At 38.7% G+C, this 16692-nt stretch overlaps 1 protein-coding gene across 1 annotated transcript in view; it reads left to right on the top strand.

Annotated features, from left to right (window-relative positions):
- The window catches only part of cacna1g (calcium channel, voltage-dependent, T type, alpha 1G subunit), a gene marked incomplete at both ends in the record, with an annotated part of 337957 nt that overhangs the window by 171776 nt on the left and 149489 nt on the right, over positions 1 to 16692 (top strand). Inside the window, one exon of the mRNA XM_079261395.1 lies at positions 3304 to 3401. Within this exon, the coding sequence (XP_079117521.1) occupies positions 3304 to 3401 (98 nt within the window). The remainder of the gene's footprint in view (positions 1 to 3303; positions 3402 to 16692) is intronic.

Raw genomic sequence — 16692 nt, forward strand, 5'->3', positions numbered from 1 at the left:
GGAATGATGATTTTTTTTTTTTTAATTTTTAACCTGAAATTTCTTTAGAAAAGAAATCCACAGCCACTCTTTCTTCACCATTTTCCTTCAAGAGATCATCAGAACTCTACTCTATGTGCTTATATGGCTTTTGTACCTTTTATAACTGTTCCGAGCTCAATAAAGACCTTATTTACAAGATTTAGCATAAGGTAATAATGCTTTTCCTTTAGCAAAGCAATTAAAAATGATGTTGATTATTATTTTTTTTTTAATTTTAGGCTAACTGACTCCATTGTGAGTGTAATCCTTCATACTTGCTTGTGTACTACGCTCATTACCAGAGAATTCCTCCAGGCGGCATGTTAGAGAACTCAGACTGGATAGATCTGACGAATTTCAAGAGCGTAAACAAAACAGAAAATGTGGTCACAATAAAGGAGGTTCTATTTTACTTAATCTTAAGATCGTGGCGGGAACAATGACAGTGTCTCCTACACCAAGTATGCTGGTTTAAAATAAAACAAAGTTGCAGGAAATTTGGAACTCAGTTAACAAGCTTGTCTCCAATGTCTCCTAATTTATGCTGCTGATGTTTCTCTCAATATATATATATATATATATATATATATATATATATATATATATATATATATATATGTATATGTATATATATATATATATATGTATATATGTATATATATATATATATATATATATGTATATGTATATATATATATATATATATATATATATATATATATATATATATATATATATATATATATATATATATGTATATATATATATATATATATATATGCTTGATGCAAATATATGACAGATATGGAGACGGACAGACACTTTTGTTCAAATTCTGAATCATTTACAAGCATACTTTGGTCCACTTCTGGGGTCCATTCTATCACTTGATGCAGCAAACAGAGAACTACTCCTGGACATCGCAGGGTCAGTGTCATACAGCATAGCTGCAACCAGCAAAAGGAAAACTGATCTGTAGAAGAAGAACAGAAAGAAAGAGTAGTAGTAATAGAAGAAAAAGACAAAAACGAGAACAAAAAAGGCAGAGATGGCAGCAGTGTATGAGTGTGTCAGGTGTGTTTGATGGTTGTAGCTTTGCAATGGCGCACCTCCACTTACATCGGGAACTGATATCACAATGCAGAAGTGAACTCTGAAGTCAGAACTGTCCTCTGGGGGATAAACTGGCTTAAAGACACACTACAGTTCTTTAGTCATTTTCCCCGTCACACGCCCCTTAGCGATGGCTAATTTGGCATCCATCATGCATCCTACCTGACCTGATAGCTCTCTCCAGCCAGCAAAGATCTTACAACGACTCTTCTTTTGTCCATTTCTCTTTTATTCTTCTGGCGTTTCTTTGAAGAATCAGTGGCGTTGTGTGTTCCAAACAGCCAGTGTCTTGTTTTACCGTAAAGCGAAACATAAAAATTTTATGGTGCGAAACATAGAAGTTGTATGTGTGGTGAGGAGCAGTGGCTCTGGAAATGGACATGATAGATGTCACTGTGTCATTAAACAAACTTTTAAGAGTTTTAAGGTCAAAAAGTTGCAAAATGCGTCTTTAACAACCATGTCAATGTAATAAATTCATTTTAAGATGGTTTTCAGAGGAAAACCAAACTGCAAGAACAAACATGGAGCAGTTCATTGTCCAGAATTTGATTTTGGATACAGGAATGAAACAAGGAAAAACATTTTTTTTTCTTTTGTTTCTCCTCCATTCTTTGTTTCTGAGTCACAAATAACAGAATAGCACCAGTTTACTGACCCAAACAACACTGTTGTCACTGAACTGGCTAACGGGATGTAGAATTGCTGTTGCCCATTACACGTCATTTTCACCTCGTTTTACAGTGTATAATCTGAACCATGACATTCCTAGAATATTTTCACCGACGTTCCCTTTCACCTTTCCCAACATGTCTTATGTCAGCCAGTCTTAAATTTGCCATTTGATTCCTTTTGACCTAAATATCCACAGTGAGCAGAACTTCCCAGCTGCTGATGTTTGGTTCCTGTTTCCTGTTTCCAGGCACTGGCTGATACTGTTAACCTTGTGTTTCTCTGCCGGTGCTAGGAGAGCAACTTGTTAACTGTTTACCCATTTACCTTCTCTCTGTGGCCTGCAAACCATCTGTCAGCGCTGTCTGTGCAAGCACATACTCGTGTGTGTGTGTGTGTAAGATTTTGTCTTGTTTTAGCAATGTTAGTGTAACAAGTCTAAAATGCTTGTACTGGGACACCTTAATGAGAAAAGAGAACACACACATCCATAGGTTCATTGAGGGAGTTTCTTGCACTCGAGGTGACACACATACACACTCAAACACACACGCTACGTCCAACATGTGTTGCGAATTTGTCAGACAGACTTGGAGTCAGTGTGAGGAGGGAATTCCTTCATCTGCACGCTCTTTCTTGCTGCACATGTGCTCAACAGCTGTGCTGCACGCACACACACGCACACACACACACACACACACACACACACACACACACACACACACACACACACACACATGAAAACAGAAAGCCAAAATGAGAAAGGATAAAGATAAACACTGATCAAGAAATAAGACAAACCTTTTATTCAGGCATCCCACAGTCTCGCTCTCTCTGCGCTGTCCTTCTGACCTCCTATTGCAGCCTAAAAGAGGCTGCAGAGTGTATGTGTGTGTATATGTGTGTGTGTGTGTAACATCTCGGGGTTACGAGGCGACCTGATACTATTCTGCTTTTTTATGTGCCGTGGACGCCACGTACTGCCCTCAGTGACGACTCATTCAGCTGCTCTCCACATCTCAAAGGAGAAGCACATATGTCCGTGGCTTTGAAGGTTGATTGTGCGAGAATGCATGCAAATACATGTGTGTTTGCGAGGCACACAAACATTGCATGTGTGCCGCACTCCATGTGCAGGCATAAACAGAAGCAGCACTTTGTGTGCGTGAGAGACTTTCTGGTCTTGCATTCTTAAGTCCACCAATTGCTGGCATGGAAGCGGATTATTTGCCCAAATTTTTTTGCAGCCTTCTCCAAAAGCACGAAGGTAAATGTAGTGGATAATATTCGAAGATTAATTATCAGCTGCTCATTGAGCGTGGGGGAGTGTGTAAAACATGCAGTGTATAATTGACTGTATAATATTGCCCTTCCATTTGCTGTGTTTTTATTCCCACATGATCAAGCAGAGTGTATGAACTGCAGACGCAGTGGAGGCATTTGGCTCGTAGTTGCTGTACTTACACTTTTTATGTTCTTTTTCTCCGTGTGTTTCAGGATGTTGGAGTACTCACTCAACCTGCAAAATGTCAGCTTTTCAGCAGTGAGAACGGTTCGCGTGCTGAGACCACTGAGAGCCATCAACCGAGTGCCAAGTGAGTGCAGACTTACCGTCTTCTCACTTTCCTCCGAGTCTGGGGCTTCAGAACACTCTGTCCTCTAATATTGCAGCAATTTTGGCGTCAGCTTTAGACAATTACACTTATTTTTTCGTCCAGGCTGCTATGGCCAAGGCACTGCATCAGTTTTAGGCTGGAAGTGTTTTCAATCCCTTATTAGTGTTCCTTTTTTCAGCCAATTTTGATCTAGTTTTAACCATAATTTCACCCAAATTATTTGAATTTTAGTGTAGTTTTAGTCAATTAAATGGATGCATGATTTATTTTGCAACTTTCTCTTGAATCCATTTAAACCTAGTTGTAATAACACATCTATTTACCTGTTATAAACTATGCTGAGAAGGCCAGTATTCCCATCTGACGTCATCATTTACTTGATTTGAAAGCGACAGAAAAGATTTGAAAATTAAGGCTGCTAAAGATAAAAGTAACCTATTCTGTTAGAAATATTTACACTTCATGTACCAGCAGCATCAAATGAAGTCCATGTGGACAGGTACGCAAACGTTCAACTCAAGTTTCTGTTACTCTGAGCAGCTTAACAGGTAAAATATTTATTCTGCATTCTTTGCTGCTACTTTTAACATTTCAACCAGTTTTAAAGGTTTTATAAATCCTGAATTTCAGGTTTGCAGTAATCCAGACAGACAGGAGTTTTGCTTGTCTGTGACTTTGCAGCTTTTTTTACTGCAATGTTTTTCATTTGGAAATACCAACTGACAAAAAAAAAAAAAAAAAAAAACTCCAAGACATTCCACATATTTTCTAAGATAAAATAATGTGTCCTGAACGACTTCAAATTTAAAATTGAACCAGTTGTCTTTAATTGAACATGCAAACTCATACTACAAAACCTAAGGTTAGTGAAATGGAGTGATTTCGTACTATTAGCTAAAATAGTTCAAATTTTGTCAAACCTTTACGAACTTGATCAATTCAATTTTGTTGTAAGTTTGTGACGTTGTGGCAGAAACTTGATTTGATAAATTTCATCTAAATTAAAATAGATTTCTGAACAAATGTTGCTTTTCTTTTCAACATACATGATGATTTCAAGTTTTGAAATTGCAAGTTTCTGAAACTAATTGATAAACTCAAAACCGTTGTCACTTTGCAGCAGAATCTTGGTGTGTGTGTGTGTGTCAGAAAAACTAAGATCAGGCAACAGACATCTTTGTGATGGTCCACCGGCTGTCTCGATAACTGGATGTAAACATTGAGATGCCCCGTAACCGGAGAGCAGAACCTACTTCTGTTCTCTGAAACTCTTGTGGACTAAAACTCTTGTTGCTAAAACGTCATGTCAATATGGATTCCAAATCATGTTTTCCTGCCAACCTAATTATTCATCAACCAAATAAAGTAAAATTAATTAAGTATAATGTCATTTCAACCATTATCAATCTGCCAAAGTAAAAGTTTCATACAGTGAATTATCTCTAATTTGTTGTTAGTATAACTGCATTGTGGAAAATCCTGCCTACCATCACCGTTCCTCATAAACTTACTTTAATTATGCTAATGTTAGGTTTGTTTTTTTTTTTAACATTTTGCCCTGCACAGGTCGTATAACTTATTTGAGATTAGTCTTACTGACATCTAGAGTAAAATTAAGTTGCATTCACTTGATATTTAAAAAAAATATATATATATAGATCTACTAAAAACAGTTTTACAGTGTATTTCTACCTGAAAAAAGAAGAAATCTTCAGTTTCAGCTGTTGATTTACACAAAAAGTAACTGTTTATAAGTAGGGCAGGTAAGTACATCGAGTCTGAGTTGTCAAACAAGTTTCAATCAAGTAAGGCCATTGGATCCTTGATAGCGGAACAAAAGTTATCACATCAGTGAGCTTGTATTACTGGAATACACATTACTACACAGTAAATAAGTAATGCTAACAATATAAGGAGCATATACCAGCTCTATGCAAAGTAATGGCACCTTCATCGATCCATTTTCTTAACCGCTTCTTCTAATTAAGGGTCGCAGAGAAGCTGGAACCTATCCCAGTAACCACTGGGCGAGAGGCAGGTACACCCTGTACAGGTCACCAGTCCATTGCAGAACGGCACCTTTATTCTTCCAAATACAAGGCAGAAAAATAACAGCTCAGCATTCTTAAGTTTGCAGTCTAAGTTTAAGTCCCCTCTGGACTGAAACTAAAACCGATCGAATCACCTCGTATCTTTTCTTTGAATATTGTAGTCGTGACATCAAAGCTAGGAGCTGACAACACTCCTGAAATGTCACGTATGCAGTTTTTTTTTTATCAAGGAAAAGTGTGCTTTCCTTTGAAATTAATGATAATTTTGCATATCTCAAGAGTTTTTTCATTGCGTATCTAAATATACTCAGTTTTTGGCCTCTCTTGTATGAAGCTATACTATGTGCATGGTGTCCCAGAAATGATTATGTCTCCACAGAGGAGGATTGTCTCTTTCACCCTGAAAAACATTATGTATTCTTGGCAGCTGCTTGCTTTGAATGTACAGACCCACATGGAAGCATGTAACAAGCTGTCATGTCAGCCTTGATGTGTCCAGTGGCGGTCCTGATATAAGGTCCCTTCAGGCCTGTGCTGGATGTGAGAGTAATGGCCAGACTGGTGGCAGGTTGTGTGTAATGATGACATGGTGACATGGTGTGGAATTTTGTGTTTTTTCATTGAAAACTAGTGGACAAATCCTGTGTAATACATCAGTCACATTCACTGGCAGGACTGCCATGTTAGCACATCAATCATCGCCAGAGTCTCGGACATGGACACCAGCCCGGGAACAATGTGTGTTTTAAGATGAGCTCCAGCCTTCTGCCCCAATATAGACAAAGAATGGAGTTATGTGTGGATGTTGATAGCAGGCGTGATGAATGTAAGCATCAACAGTTTACATGTGCCATGATCCAGGTTGGGACAGCTTTTATTACTGCTGGGAAATGTCCTGCACTTAACCTTAGCTGGTTAAAGCAAAGTCCTTGACGATTTACCTCTCACTCACCCACATGGCTGCCATACAAGACACATGGCAGCCACAGGGAAAGCCTAAAGGCCCAGAGTACCAGCCCCGGAACAGTTCAAGTGATTGTAGTTTGAACCACGAAGGTTATGATTGATGAACTACACGTTCTTACGACAAAGCTTCATTCAAAGAAGTCAAATACTGACAAGACATTCAAATCAGAGATGACAGAAACCACTTGACAGACCAAACAATTCAAGCCGTTCCATTGTGATCCAAAAATGATTCAATATAGCTTCACTAATGAAACATAAACATTTTACCACGTTATATGAATTTAGCACAGTTTAGAGCCACAAAAGTAACTTACAATGAAAATAATTATTTTTATTTGTTCTTTGTTTCATGAAAAAACAAATAAAATGCCAACTTATGTAAAGTCATGATGTTTGTTGCCATTGGTTTTAAAAGGAGAGAAATTTTACTGAATTTCTGAACTATTCCACATTCATTACAGTAGTAAAAGCTCTGATATTTAAATGATTTTTTTTTTGTGTGTGTGCATTCTCAAATTGTGAAAAGCTTTCCCTGCACTTCCATCTCTTTTGCTGCCAGAATACCTACAGTAAGTTTAACTTTGGGGACTTGGTGCACTTCTTTAGAGAATGCACCGCTCAGCCGTCCACAGAAGTTCTGAATTTACTTTTGTCACTCATCTCCAGTTTGGTACTTTTCAGCAAGTTCTTTGTGTGTGCACTGGAAATATCTTTCAATACTACATTTTTTTTTCTGTTTTCTAATTTCTTGGCACATATAATGTTGTCAAAGAGCATGAATTATATGTCTGCAGAAATACAGTGCATTTTCCTTTAGAATCGGTGCAGAAGGGCTGAATAGACACATGCAGGTCAAGAGCTGTACCTTGCAGACCGTATGGTTTAGTTTATATTTCTGATAACAGTCACAGCTTTCACATAGATGATATTTTTACACTAAATGTTGGCTTGGAGAAAAGTCATTTTGGCATATATATATATATATATATATATATATATATATTTATATATACTCACTCTGGCATCATTATCATAACCATGACCCTATGAAGGGTCACAGGGGAAGCTGGAGCCTATCCCAGCAGTCTTGACTGGACTGGACACAGTGACAAACAACCAATCACACTCACTCCTATGGGCAATTTAGGGCATTGTCTTTGGACAATGGAAGGAAGTCAGAGAACCCAGAGAGACCCATGCATACAGAAAGTGGCCTTTCTGTGTGGATCTGAGGATCGAACCAGCAACCACTGTGCCACCGTGTAGCCCGGTGGCCAGGGTGTCTGCAGAGTGTTCAGCTTATTTGCACCTGCCCCTGCAAGCTGCCTAATCATTGCAAACCATTCACATCAGTTTAGAATATGCAGCTGTTAAACTCCTTTCACACTGGATTACAATAACTCTGAGGTGCACAATGTTCACACAATACAATCTAATGTCTTCAAGTAATTCCATAAGTTTCTGCATTTTGTCTGATATGATATGAAAGAAAAATCCCAGAAAAACCCTGTTGATTAGGATCCACACAGGAGCAATGAAACAATAATATAGTGATTAGCATTGTTAGCATAGTTTGCTTTGTTTTCTTTGCTAACTATACACCAGCCAATTTAGCCATGTGGACCCAACTACTTCAAACAACTGATTGGTTAGATAAGAGGAATAACATTGGCCTCTTTTTTAAATGTTTTTGTTCTTTAATAAGACTGATAATTCAGCCGTAACAAAATGTTATCCCACATGGAGGCGGATGTTAAAGCAGTGGGAAATGAAGCAGTAAATACTGTTGGAATCATTAAAATCAGAAAAATGGCCGTGAATAGACTGAGGTTATGATGGCCACTCAATGAACCTGAGCAAATATGATTAGCAGTTACAAGTCAAAGGACTTATGCACACAGCTGTGAATGAGCTTGATGTCAATTACTTAATACTAACAAGCGAGGCTTAAAAGTTCAAAGATTTTTTTGCGTCAGTCCTATTAAAAAACGTCTGTTACTTACTTCTTTATTTAATTTTTTCTTTGCAAGCATGACTCACTGCTGCCAAATTTATGAATCACATGGTCTCTCTGTGTAATTTCTGCAATGGAATGAATTTTTGCAATCAAACTAAACCAATAAGAAAGGTCAAATTCCTTGTGTCTTCTTGGTGAACTTTAAAAAGGCAGATTTGCCCTTTTTCTGCCCTGATCTTTATCAACTTGGCTTAAAGGAACAGGGAAAAAAAAGACAAGAGGAGGACAAAAGCGGAAAAGCACACACCGATATTTTTAAAATCAGTTGCTACAACATAGCATGAGCTCCATAATGAATGTCCCCTTCCAGTGCAATGATAAATGCTGCAAGGCCTGATGAGGCTGCTATGGGACAGATAAATGGTAGGGCAATGGGAGGATAGATAATGGGCCATGCCAAAGGCAAAGGGACCACCACCAACACTACATACTCTGACATTTTCCCCACAGGACCACAGCCAGAGCATATAATCCATGCATAAACATTGTTATTAATTTGAAGATTAGGATGGGAGATAGTTGGATCCCTAATGAGCAAGTCAGTGTGTTTGACTTGGTGCTTTCTGAAAGTGTTTGATTTATGAGCTAATGAAGGGCGGTGGACCCTTACAACAGCTTTAACAGACAAGAGGCGGTGATTACGCAATCTTCAGCAGAACAGAAGTGACAAGAAGGGGGTTGATGTCCCATTCATGCACCGACAAAAGCTAACACCTGCAGTTAAATACATACACAAACTCACTTAACTGGAGGATCACTGCTCAGTGTGCTCGCACAGAAGCTAAAGGCATAATTAAGATCTGCATTTAGGTGAAAGCATTGCAGGTGGTGGTATCTAGGTAGAAGCGAAAGAGTAGACCACTGGGTTGGTATAAAATGTTTATGATTGTGCTCTTGGAAGTCAGTCGGGGCTGATTAAAGTGTAATGGAGACTGATGGGAGAAGGGGGAAAAGGGATACAAAAAAGACAGCTAAGCGTAATGTGAGAATGTGAATAAGAAAAGGTGGGGAGGGGGCCGAGCAAGCAAGCAACTGAGGGATATGTGTTAAAATCATATCATATTTGTGTGCTCATATGTGTGTGTGTGTGTCTGTGTGTGAGCACAGCTATGAACTACAGTCCTTTAATAAAAGCCGTTGAGTCGGAAAATTGCATATAAATCAGTCTGAGTCCAACGACGACTGGCTGGGAGGGAAGCAAACGCAGAGACACAGTTGAAGCAGCATACTAAGTATGGATTGCCTCATTCCTGACCTACATTCCTCTACTGAACTGATATTCAATCCACCTGCGTGATCACCAGTTATTGCAAATGCCATTACATGGAGCAGACAATCCAATTCAAGGCCGGGCGGACTTATCCAGCGAGATTAATCATGTGAAGCAAGATATTTAAAGTCTTTAAATGTTATGGAAAGGCCTTTTTAATCAAACACCTGTGGCATTTGCACACTCAGATCACATCAGGATCCGATTCATGAAGGAATGGGTTACTGGCTGAGAAACTGTCCAAAATGGGGATGACCGAAAAAAAAAACATGTATGCCAAAAATGGCTACTTTTCATTTGCTTTAAAATACATGTGTATAGGTGTAGTTTTGCAGAGAGAGTAAAATACAGTTTAATGAAAGTATTGATAATACTGACTGGAGTTAAATCAACTGAGACAAGAAAATACAGACTGGTACATTACGGTCAACTAATGTCATTATGGTAATGTTGTACCTTAGTATCCCATTAGATCTGTAGGGCTTCAACGTTTTCCTCTGATTGTCCATAAGAATGATTTTAAAAAAGAAGGAGACATTCAGGTGAGGTCCTTATGAGCCCCACATGGAAATACTGGCTGGACTGGCTACTTCATAAAATCATCTCACCACATGGTGTACTCCCCACCAACTATCAAAGTTCAGAGTACTTCATTGTGTTTGTTTCCAACATGAAAATTAGAAGAACATTTCAGCATTCACCACTCACAACTGCAGGAATGATATTATTCTAAAAATAAATAAATAAATAAATAAAAACAAAGCTTTAAAGTCTTATAGTATCCTCAAGTATCATATCATTTTCCTCCATGTTCAAAATTTTCAGTTTTCTAAGTACTTTAGTGAGTATCTTATTAAAAGGCTAACCATGAGTACAATATAAATGCAAAAAAAAGTCAAGCTCAGGACTGAAAGTCAAATTAAGAATGAAAAAGGACATGAAAACGGAATGAAAAATAAATGTGTCAAAGTTGGAAATGAGTTGGAGTCACATACTTGTAAGATCAATAGCAGGGGTTTCTAACTCCAGTCCTCCAGTGCTACAAACTCAAATGAAATATGTTTCCAAATGTTTGTTGTCAAGTCCTGAACAAGCCCCCTTCACGACCCTTCGGTTTGAATCAGGTAAGTTGTAGCAGGGAAACATCTAAAGCCTGTAGCCCTTGACGACCAGAGTTGGTGATCCCTGATTTAGAAGAACTGCAACTTAATTTTCTGTTCATTGCATATTAATTAAGAAAGGCTCCCTGGTGACAAAAAACTGATGCAAGAGGCTTTGGAATGAGCAAGAGTATGTGACGAAATGGGAACGTTTAGAAACTGATGATATAGACGTAACGTCTGAGGGGCGTTGTTGTTGATGGGAGTGGCATGACATTTAAAAAACATTTCCAGTGAAAGACTGACTCGCCAAACATGGGAACCAAAAAAAAAAAAAAAAAAAAAAGCAAGAAAAAAGGCTTTCACCTTTCGGCACATGTATGGGAAAAGCTTTATCTGGCAGATCTACATAAGCTCAGTTTATTAGATTGCCCCTTCAAATGAGCTGAACATTTTTCAAGAAAGCTAACTGAGGAGCTTTAATGCACTTAATCAAAGTGGAGGTTAAATATGAACGGAAGGGACAACAGATATTAAGACAAAGAAATTCTCGCCAAACTTGATGAATGTTGATGAACAATTAGACGGCGAGCCAGCCAGGTTTGACTGATAAGCTGGAGGCAGCAGTCAAAAGGTGATTATCACAAAACCCAAGTGCACACACAGACACACACACACACACACACACACACACACACACACATCTCAGTGCTAACGAGACAGAGCCCCTAATAGCGCCTGCATTTCCATTGATTGTTCATCCACCGCATGTGCCCTTTTCCCCAGAGCCTTATCAAACCGACACACACATACAGGCAGCACTCACACACCTGCAGTTTCTGCCCATGCCTCAATAAGACGAAGTGTTTCACACTGTTCTCCACGCTTTATTAGGCTTAGTGTTTGAGCCCAGCCTGGTTCATACATACTCTCTTGTACTTCAATCCAGATAAGCCCTAAAGGCAACATCAACACAACAACATCATCAAGCTCACGGCTCCCTGCATGCTCATGCCCTCCTCCTCCTCCTCCTCCTCCTCCTCCTATGGTGCATTGTTTGCTGAGCTGCAGAACTGTAATTAAAAAGCTCCCAAGAACATTCTACCATGTATTTTTGTCTAAGCTGTTAGCAGGAGGCGCAGGGTTTATAGCAAGGTCTAAGTCACCCCTTGACTTTTGCTGTTTTATAGAGATATAAAGACAAAGAGGAAGTGCCTGGAGGAGTCAGGGGACAGGCTTTTCTAAGAGCTCATGTTAAGCAAGGAGAGCTGAAGAAATCGCACCTGGATGAGTTTAGAAATTGTTTGCCAAAAGATGAAAGTACAGAATGTTTCAAAGTGATCCTCACTCTTTGCCGTCAATCTGTTTGTTGCTTAAAACGAAGGCGGTTGGTAGTTGCGTATTTGTAAAAGAACAATAAGCTGCAGTCATCAGGCAACTCATTTTTCAGTTTTCAAAATGAGGGACAATATTGTGTTTAACTTTAATTTTCTGTTCAATTGTTTTCTGAGGCTTTGACAAACACATTTTTTTTAAAGCCGGATTTCTGATCTCTCACGAATTGAACCATTTTTAGATAACATAAGGACAGGAACATAACCAGCTGCTCGTAGCCCAGATTTTACATTTATCTGAGTTATAGTTGTGGAATTTGAGCACATGGGAATGTAAAGAAGTGTAAAAAATGTTTTGAGGACAGTTTGCCTTACAGCCTTTGTTCATTATTTTATGGCAAAGGACAAATTGTATACATCAAGAAAATTAAAATATAAAAGTCACATTTCGGCTGTGGCTTAGTGGGGAAAAACATCTACCAACTAAACGACTGGATCCATTCCAGGCTCCCTGAACTACTTGTGTAAAGCCTGCTGCATACTGTTTACTTGTTCTCGGGGCCCCACAAAGAAAATGATGTCATTTTGTTCTTGTGAACATGGTTGAAGATTGTTCTTGACACACCGGGCTGACAGAACCTTCTTCTCAAGGGGCTCAGAGAAGTATTGTATAATTGGTCAGACAAGTTGCCATGGGCGTGGTTAACACAGGAAAGCATAAAGCGGATGGTTGCCACTTCCACTGTTTTGCTGATTAAGCTAATCAAGGTGGAAAAAAGAACGCAAATGTTTATATGTGGCATTTAAACACACGAACCCAGCTTCATGCACACTCTGACCTGCACTTGAAAGCAAAGCCATCCCTCCACGATGATCCCCACCCTGTTGCAAACAAAGCTTCTCGTGGAGTGTGAATTGACCAGACGAAAAGTCATTTTTTTCTTGTTCATGCGACCTCAAAAATGACAACAAAGTTCTCACTTCTCAAGGTGTTTGTAACAAGCTTAAGTGTCCTTGGGCAAGACACTGAACCATACAATCGCCCACACTGTGTTTATAATGTGTGGCATAAGTGTGTGTGTGTGTGTGTGTGTAGAACGTAATGTTAAAGCAACTGAGTGGTCAACATTATTGAAAGTGTTATATTTACAATTTCAACCATGTAATCCCCCTGTACAGGGGGCTGTTTGAGATATGTGCAGCCAGGATATGTATGCATACACTATAAAATACCAAGCCTAATGTGTCAAATACTAAAGAAAATTTAGAGAAAAGTCTCTAGCAAGCATTGCCACAAATGAAACACAATTCCAACACCAACCTCGTTTCAAAGGGAATGCAACAAAATACCACTTGTCCATTTTTTTACCCTTTGGCTAACTTCAAAATGTCAAGAAAACCATGCAAACAGGATATTTGAAAGCATAAACCCAATATATACACCTCCATACTGTCAAATGTAATGTGAGCCACATTAGCCAAACGGTGTGCTGCTGGAGACAACTGCTGTTGGGATATTTACTTAAAAAATAAGCTCTCAACTCCTCAGTCCCTAAGATAGTGGGGGTTTTTCAGATTTTTCATTTTATTTGAATGCTAATGAGAAAATTTTACAGCTTAAATTTGCACATCCAGATAGAAACACAAAATTGCATGGTCAGGATTAAGATTGGGATTGTGCATCTTTTTGTGGTAGTGTCCTATCTAACAGTTTTGTGTATCTTAAACACACACTTGTACCAGAGGTTTTGCTAAAAGGTCTGTGGTGGTTCAGAATGTCTAATTCACTGGCAAAAGGATCAGAAGTAAAAGTTTTGTACCAAAAGGTCAATGGAAAAGGAGAAAAAAAAAAACAACTATCCGTCACTTTTTATTCCTGTCTCTCCGAGACGTTATCATTTTATCCGTTTACATTTCAGTCAACTTCATCTAGAGTTGCTGAGGTGGAGCTGGTTACCATCCTCTCTGAGCAAATAAGAAGAGACGCAGGTGTACACTGGCTCAGAACTCGGAAAGGCCGTTAATTCACAGTACACAGATTACAAAGCTGGCTGTGGTGTAGCTGGACCTGGACAGGAGAGCAGAGGAAGCAGACCTAATCTGCCTGCTAACAGATGGCTCCCCGATCACACACAGCATTCGCCTGCCAGCCATGTTGGAATGGAGTGGCCGCCCACGGCGAGGTTGGAGAGGGCGCGCAGGCAGAGAAGGAGATGATTGTTATTGAATATGAAATGTCGATCGCTTGGAATGAGCAGGCTATTCAGGTTGGGAGAGGTTCAGGGGATTGATTCTCTTATCTGCCACATGAACATGGATTCTTTTTATAAGACATCCCTGTCTGCCTGTGTTACGGAATGAAAAGTTCACCTGCACGACTCTCATCCAGATGATGAATTGTTTGATGCTTTCATTTATATCCCCCTCAAAATGCACTCAATCCTGGAAATCTCATTCTGCCACCACAAATATTTCATGCCCTTATGCCTTCAGCCAAATGACTCCCGAAGTGCCACCACTCCTGTTCTGTTCATTATCAACCCACAGGTAGAATAGGATGGTGTGATCATATAGAAATGAGCATCCCGACTTTCCGGCTCATTCTAGTTTTTATCCATTTTTGGAAATGGTATTTGCACAATGCACACCAACAAAAAGGTTGATCAGACATCCCCAGCAATTTCCATAGATTCATCCGAGTCCTCAAATGTCCCATAGATGTTCTGCAGTGGTGCCATGTAAGACTGCAAATGTCTGCAACATTTGTTCTCAATTTGTTGAAGTGAATTTTCACTCAATCCCTTGTAAAGAGGAACGTCAGCGGGTGACATGACATTTAAACTATGATATTTTGATATTCCTTGCTGTTCTCTCGTGAATAAAGTTCGTGTAATCTCTTTACAATATAGCCTGACTTCATGTTTTCATTTCCAAAGTCATGCAACCTTTGTCCTGATATGTCCACAAAGAGTATTTCCGCCTTACTACTCTAAATAAGAAATTCACTTTCCATATTTAAGAATTAAAAAAAACAAATTCTATCTATTTGAGTACTGAAACAACCAATCTCATCAAATCTCAATATCAAGGATTGTCAGACGGCAAGTCTGAATTTTCAATGATGCTTCTGTATATCCTCAAAAGCCCCCATCATCCTTTTTCCACGATGCAGCAGTAAGAAGACGGATCAGTGTTGGTACAAATATATTTAAGCCTAATTGTGTTTGTTTTTCATTATATTTGTTTGCAACATATATCTGTTTGTATTGCTATGTATTTCATCAAATGACATTAAACTATAAACTACGAACATTAACGGTTGATATGCAGCCAACTAATAATTCCTGCAGGTATTTAAGTGAGGGGTTGTTTTTACAATGGATTTGTTTCAATGGATGCAATGGGTTGGCTTATAAATGGACAACAATGACTTGTATGAAACTGGTCTATAGAAGTACTTTGAAATCATATTATTGTTTGTTGGCACTATACAAATAAAGCTGAACTGAACTTAATTCAATTATGGGCTTGAATTCCATTATTGCGTACAAGGACAGAACACTTTCCTTGTCAAAGAAAAACATTACATAGTAACATGGTATGATCATGTCTAGAAATGCTCTTTGACTTTAATAAATACCAACTGTTTTCATATAATTGGATTTCTGATTGTTTTCAAAGTAACACCATATTCTTTTAATCATCATAGAGGACTTCAAATGAAATATCAGAAAGTGTATTATACAAAATGCATTCAGTCTATTATGCATGAGTTTGTTAGATGCTACGTTGCATTCTTACTTGTCTTGTGTGGAGAACCGTTTTTATTTTAACATACATGAATTGTTTTTATCATGTGAAGCAATTTGTTTTTCATTTGTCAGGGAAAGTCTCGTATAAATAAAGTCTGATTTGATTTAGATGAATGGGAAAATTTGTTTGGAAATGCAGGTGTAGCTCCAAACCTTGACCAGTTCTGATAAAGGGAAGCCAAAGCTTCATTCAGCCTGTACATGAAAGTTCTCCAAAATGGACATTTTTGCAGTTTTGAGATCTGTTTTTAACATCTTAGACCTGGAGGACCTTAGGTGTTAAAAGATTAAAAAAAAAGAAAAATAAAATGACACTGTTGGAGAAAAAGAGCCAAATAAAAAGAAAGTAACACATCAAGAGATAAAGAAAGAGCCAACATCTGATTGACTTTTACTCATTGAAGAGATCTTAGAAAACATGTAGGATGCAAGATGGAGGCCAAAACAGCCAAAATCCTGTAGTGCCTCTTTAAGCTTCACTTACCTACTAGTTCTTTGTGCTAGCTATCAGAGATGAAGTCTGACGAAGTTGGAACAGGGCCATTCAAACTGCTCATTTGTTATTGTAACTGTGGCATTTCTCCTGGATGTCAGAGGTGTGCATGCTTTAGTATCAAATTCTCACCGTGCAGTTGTATCTGTTCCCATGAGGCAAGCCAGTGTGGGGATGCTAATCCCCGCCACTGTCGCTAACTCAGGCACAGCTTAGCTGCATCC

This window comes from Telmatherina bonti (genome assembly GCF_933228915.1).
Source record: "Telmatherina bonti genome assembly, chromosome: 21".
Lineage (NCBI taxonomy): Eukaryota > Metazoa > Chordata > Actinopteri > Atheriniformes > Telmatherinidae > Telmatherina > Telmatherina bonti.